This window comes from Ochotona princeps, chromosome 6, assembly GCF_030435755.1.
Source record: "Ochotona princeps isolate mOchPri1 chromosome 6, mOchPri1.hap1, whole genome shotgun sequence".
Classification (NCBI taxonomy): domain Eukaryota; kingdom Metazoa; phylum Chordata; class Mammalia; order Lagomorpha; family Ochotonidae; genus Ochotona; species Ochotona princeps.
Window position 1 is genome coordinate 71542789 of NC_080837.1, and position 6000 is coordinate 71548788.

Here is a 6000-nt window from a genome sequence, read left to right on the forward strand (position 1 = left end):
GCTCCTTACTTGTGGCTTGGGAAAGCAGAGGAGGATGGCTCAAAGCTTCGGGACCCTGCACCTATGTGGGAGACCCAGAAGCTGCTCCTGCCTCCTGGCTACAGATCAGCTCAGTTTCAATCGTTGCAACTGCTTCGGGAGTGTGTGCGGAAGATTTCTCCTTACGTCTTTAAAAACAACAAAATGACAGTAACAAAAAGACTTCTTTATGTGAAAGGCAGTAAGAGAGAGATTTTCCATCTACTGGTTCACTCCTTAAATGTCTGTGATAGCCAGAAGTGGGCCAAGCCTGAAGTCAGGAGCTGGAAGCTTCATCCGGACTCCGCGCAGAGGCCCAAGCACTGGAGACATCCTCCACTGCCTTCCCAGACACATCAGCAGGCAGCTGGATCAGAAGTAGAGCAAGAACATGAAGCAGCACTCCTACAGATGGTGGTTTTACCCACTACACCACAGCGCTGCTTCACCCAACCCATCTCTTCAAGCTACTTGTCTTGTTTTTCCAGTCTTGTTTATAGCCAAATTTGTCTAGTAAAAAATTTATTTCTATTTCGCCTTACATTTTCCCCTATTTTCAAAATTCTGAAAACTGTCTAATGCATCCTAAAGTAGAATTAAACTCCAAATAATCCAGATTCAGTAACTATGAACGTTTTGCTGTGTTTGTTTTCAGAAATAAATTCTACTCATAAGATTCCATCCCCAAATATATTGAAGGTTCGACTTTTAAGGCAAGAATATGCCCTAAGCTGCCATTCGCTCTTGAACCAGACCCACTGGCTTTCCCCGCATGCAATTCACTTCATCAAAGCTCCTCCCCAGGATCACCCCACCGTCCACAGCAGTGAATATGAGTGTCTCACTTCTGACATTCCTTGCTGTGAGCAGCACTGGCTGAGCTGCACGTGCCCTACCCAGCACTGACTGACACGGGGACTCAGGTACCTTCTGCTTGGTGTCTAGAAGCACATTCTTCTGGCTCCCCTCAGCTGCCTTTGCTCAGCATCTGGGTCTCCCACACAGGTGCAGGGTCCCAAGGCCTTTGGGCTGCCTTCCCAAGCCACATGCAGGGAGCTGGATTGGAAGCGGAGCAGCTGGGACACAAACCCGTGCCCATATGGGATGCCGGCATGTGCAAGGTGAGGATTTAGCCGCTAGGCTACGGCCTTGAGCCCTCTCAGCTCCTTTTTGTTTTTTTATTTATTTATTTATTTTAAGTTTTTTTTTAATTGGAAAGTCAGATATACAGAGAGGAGGAGAGACAGAAAGGAAGCTCTATCTCCTGGCTCACTCCCCAAGGGCTGCAGCAGCTGGAGCTTAGCAGATCCAAAGCCAGGAGCCTGGAGCCTCTTTCAGGTCTCCCACGTGGGTGCAGGTCAAAGGCTTTGGGCCATTCTCTACTGCTTCCCCAGGCCACAAGCAGGAAGCTGGATGAGAAGCGGGGCCACTGGGACATGAGCCGGCACCCACATGGGATCCTGATGTGTTCAAGGCGAGGAATTAAGCCACTAGGCTACCGCACTGGGCCAGCTCCTGTTTTTTGCTTGTCTTCCTTCACGTGCTCACTTCTCCTCTCTCCCTTTCCTTCACACCTGAGTTCTGGAAGCCACAGCCTTCTTGTAGTTTCACACATCATGAAATGCAGATAAACCCCTGAACTTGAGGCAGACTTTCCCCCAAATCATCTTGTATATCCAGTCTCCATCATCTCCTCTCTTCATGTCTAACAGGCATCACAAATCCACAAGCCCAAAACTGAACTCTTTTGAGGAGCTACTTATTTGCAAGTGGACTTCCAGAGAAAGGAGGAGAGGGACTGAGAGATTTTTTTGTTCACTGGTTTATTCCTCAAATGGCCACAATAGGCGGGGGGGTGGGGGGGGGCAATCCAAAGCCAGGAGCTTAGAATGCTATCTGGGTCTCTCACATGGGTACAGAGGCCCAAGGACTTGCGCCATGTTCCAAAGCTTTCTTTCCCAGGTATGTAAGCAAGAGAGCTGGATTCAAAGCACAGCAGCTGGTACCCATAGGAGATGCCGGTATCACAGGTGGTGAGTTAACTTGTGTGCCACACTGCTGGCCTCACAAACTGAACTTTCTAATCTCACTATATTTGTCCAAAACCTTTCATCCTTTAGAAAGTGGCCTCTGAAAACTTTACCTCATTCAGGCTTAAAATCTTCAATCATGCTAAATTCTCTACCCTAATCTCACATCCAGTCCATGGGAAATCCTACTGAATGAACCTTAAAAATGTAATCACTTCTGGGGCCCGGCGGCTTGGCCTAGCAGCTAAAGTCCTCGCCTTGAACGCCCCGGGAGCCCATATGGGTGCCGGTTCTAATCCCAGCAGCTCCACTTCCCATCCAGCTCCCTGCTTGTGGCCTGGGAAAGCAGTTGAGGACGGCCCAATCCATTGGGACCCTGCACCCTTGTGGGAGACCTGGAGGAGGTTCCAGGTTCCCGGCTTCGGATCAGCACAGCACCGGCCGTTGCGCTCACTTGAGGAGTGAAACATCGGATGGAAGATCTTCCTCTCTGTCTCTCCTCCTCTCTGTAATCTGGCTTTCCAATAATAATAAAATCTTTAAAAACAAAACAAAACAACAAAAAAAAAATGTGATCACTTCTTTGCTGCTATTACCTAGATGAATCAACTAATGCCTTCTTACAGGTGTCCCTGTAGCCATGCTCCCTGTCCTGTAATCTGGACCTTTTTAAGATATAAATCAGATGACATGATCACCATTAGTGGTACCATTAGTGGTATCGCCTTTGCTTCATCCTAAAAGCCAGCATCCTGGTACCAATACCCCCAGGGCTCTCTCTGAGCCAGCCTCCTCTCTGGATAGTTCTCCAACCTTGCTCATTTGCTTCTCTAGAACATACTGGGCACACTTCTCGCCTCAAGTTTTGTAAATGGGAAATAAAATATATTTTAATAGCATACTGATATGGTTAAATTTGAGAGGATAGGAGTAGAGGCAAGACGACTGACCACTTAAGGGTTAAGAAACTTTCCTCAGAAAACTCTTGTTTTTCTTTAAGATCTTATACCATTCTATGCCCTCACTTCACTTCCTCCCACCTAAGAGATGTTATTCTTTTCTTTCTCTCAACTATCTGCAATTCCTTCAAATAACCACATTGTTTAAACCATAACAGAAACAAGAACCTCACTCTTTCCTACAATTCTTTTTTTTCAAAAACATAAAAAATTAAAAATCTGGATATCTTTAGCCCAACATAACCCATGACATAGTCAATTAACCTCGAAGACATTAAATATCTTGTGTGTTACACATTACACTGATCTGGGAAAATGATCAAACTAAAGCTGTGAACAGTTAAACCATGTGACGTCTCATTTCATCCTCTATAAAATCTCCATCCTAGGACCTCACGTGATGGCTCAAATAGCTAAATCCTTGTCTTACACGTGTCAAGATTTGGGCAAACGTTCGTGTTCTGACTGCTCCACTTCCCATGCAGCAGCTCCCTGCTTATGGTCTGGGAAAGCAGTAGAGAACAGCCCAAAGCTTTGGGACCCTGCACCTGCGTGGGAGACCTGGAGGAAGCTCCTGGTTTCAGATCATCTTCAGGTTAGAGTGAACCAGTGAACAGAAGAATTTTCTGTTTCTTGTCTCTCCTTCTCTCTGTAAATCTGACTTTCCAATAAAAATTAAGGGAAAAAAAAGCAAAACAAACAAAAAAACACAGATGAACCAACAGAGATGGAAGGTCAGCTATATTTAGTTGCAGAAAATACCAAATTATGCAGGATGATATTCCAAAATTCCACTCTTTTGGCCAGGGTTTTTTGTTTTACTCACAGGCATTAAACCAACTTACTTCACTCTTCAAAGTACTTAAAATTACAACAGACCTTTACTTACTTGGCTTCACACTGGACTTTTCTGGAACAAGATCTTGAGAAGACTCTTCTAACTCAACGAGAGTTCTACCTTCCCAGATTGGAATGTTGACATCTTTCAAACCAAAATGCCTATTTCGTTCATATTCCTTATGTCTGTTTTCTTTTTGAGACAATGATTTCCTATGAGCAAGTTTAGTTCTAATCATTTCAGTACTTAAATCCTTTCTGTGTCGACTGGCAAAAAGTGATGAAGACATCCTGTCAGGAAAAAGAGAGACACCAACTTACGTGGATTTTCATTCCATTATTGAAAAAAAAAATCAAGATTCCAGCTCACGTGCTACCCTTCCTGAAATCAAAATTCACATAAGCAGCTCTGCACTCCCGCACAGAACACTGCAGAAAGAAGGTAGAGGGGAGGCAGGAAGAGGGAAAGCAAGGACAGGTCTGTAAGCGGAAGTTCCATGATCTCCCCCTGCTGCTGAATGTAGGTAGCCTACCACTGCCTACAAAACACACAGGGATAAACAGACGGTTGGTTGTCAAAGATTGAGACAAAGGGTTTCCATGTAAGCAGTACCCTCAGAACATGCTCCACATCGGGGATCCTGGGATGACACTGAGTGGCTGTCCCACATCCCAGGCACTAATGTTGCTAGGCTGCTGCTGCTGGAGCTGCCCTCTTACAAACCTGGAAGCAATGGCCTTATCCACTTTCTCCCATACCTCAGAATTCTTCCTGAATCCAGAGCTCTGCCAAGTCACATTGCAAAAGGAGGACTGATAATCTGGGAGAAAGGTCTCAGCAGCCCAAAAAAGGCCAAAGCAACCAGGGAGCCTCCCAGAGGAGGCTCAACAAGCTCCATACCCTGACAACACTGGGATAAATGCGAAGTCTCGGTCTCTCCCATTTATTCTCCTGACCCACTTATGACATCAGGAGTACGGAAGGTCTTCTCCCAGGTCAAGCAAGCACTGAGTACCAGGTAAGAGTCTCTAATGCAAGGCCGTTCTGACACTGTGTACTTGGAGATAGCATCAGATCCCATAGGTTAAGGGCTGCTCTGAACTTCTTTCCAGTCAGAAGTCCAGGTTGCTTTACCTGCACCACTGGCCATCAACATGCCAAGAACTCCCTCCTCGGGCCTGATGAATTTGCTTTGTGGTTGACAGAACTCAGAGAAACTCTCACCTTCACTGCTCTCTTATGGAAAGGTTATGGCCAAGGACAGAGGTGCAGACACGCAGGACAGGCTCTGTCAGGGAACTGCTTCAGGCGCCCTTCAGCGTGCCATCTGCCAAGCGCCGCTCCACATGATGCCATCAGAAAGCTCCTCTGCATTTTATGTGGACTTTATTATATGGGCATGATTGAAGGAACCAAGTGCTGCTGTGCCAGCTACCTTTTTGCCCCCTTCCTGCCCTAAAGGTTGGGCGAGCTGGGGCTTGACATTCCAATCCTCTAGTCCCACTTCAATTTTTTTTTCCAGTGGCCAGCATCCCTCCAAAGCTGTCAACAGGCTGTTGGTCATCGCCGTCGTTCAACCCCCTACCACACAGAGACTTGTCACTTCAAAGATAGCCAAGATTCCACGCCAAGAAAGGCCTGTTTGTGTATTCAATATTACAACATAGCCTTCACCAAGAATAATTAAACTCCATTGCAAGAACCTCAGTCAGAAGAAAAACCGGGCCATGAAATGCAACTGTTAACAATTCACATTATTTTGAGCAATTGATGAAGTACAAGAAAAGGCACTCTCACTCGGATTCCAGTACCATTCTTAAGAACCCAAGGGAAGTGACCACCGACAGCCTGCGACTTTCATCAAGAATTCTCTATGATTTTTTTTAAAGATTTCTGTTATTTGTTACCTTCTGCAAGTACTAATTTGTTAAACATAAAAAAAAACCCTAAAACGTACGAATGTGTTAGACACAGAATAGTACCAAGCCACGGGAAGTGGGACATAGAGAGAGAACAGTAAACATTATTTATCACCATAATCCTAAAACGCAGCTCCTTTTCTTTTGGAACCACCCTTGTACAGGTGAAATAAATTTACAGCCCACCTTGGAATAACTGCGCGGTGGTCGGTCCCAGCCCGGCCGCACGGCTCCCA

The 6000-nt window shown here is 45.8% G+C and overlaps 1 protein-coding gene across 1 annotated transcript in view; it reads right to left on the reverse strand.

Annotated features, from left to right (window-relative positions):
• The window catches only part of DLGAP5 (DLG associated protein 5), a 40461-nt gene extending 34797 nt beyond the window's left edge, over nt 1-5664 (reverse strand). The window contains exons 1-2 of the mRNA XM_058666482.1: nt 5643-5664; nt 3897-4135 (exon numbers count right to left, since the gene is read on the reverse strand). Coding sequence (XP_058522465.1) covers nt 3897-4135; nt 5643-5659 — 256 coding nt within the window. The 5' untranslated portion in view covers nt 5660-5664. The remainder of the gene's footprint in view (nt 1-3896; nt 4136-5642) is intronic.
• Between the last annotated feature and the right edge of the window lie 336 nt (nt 5665-6000).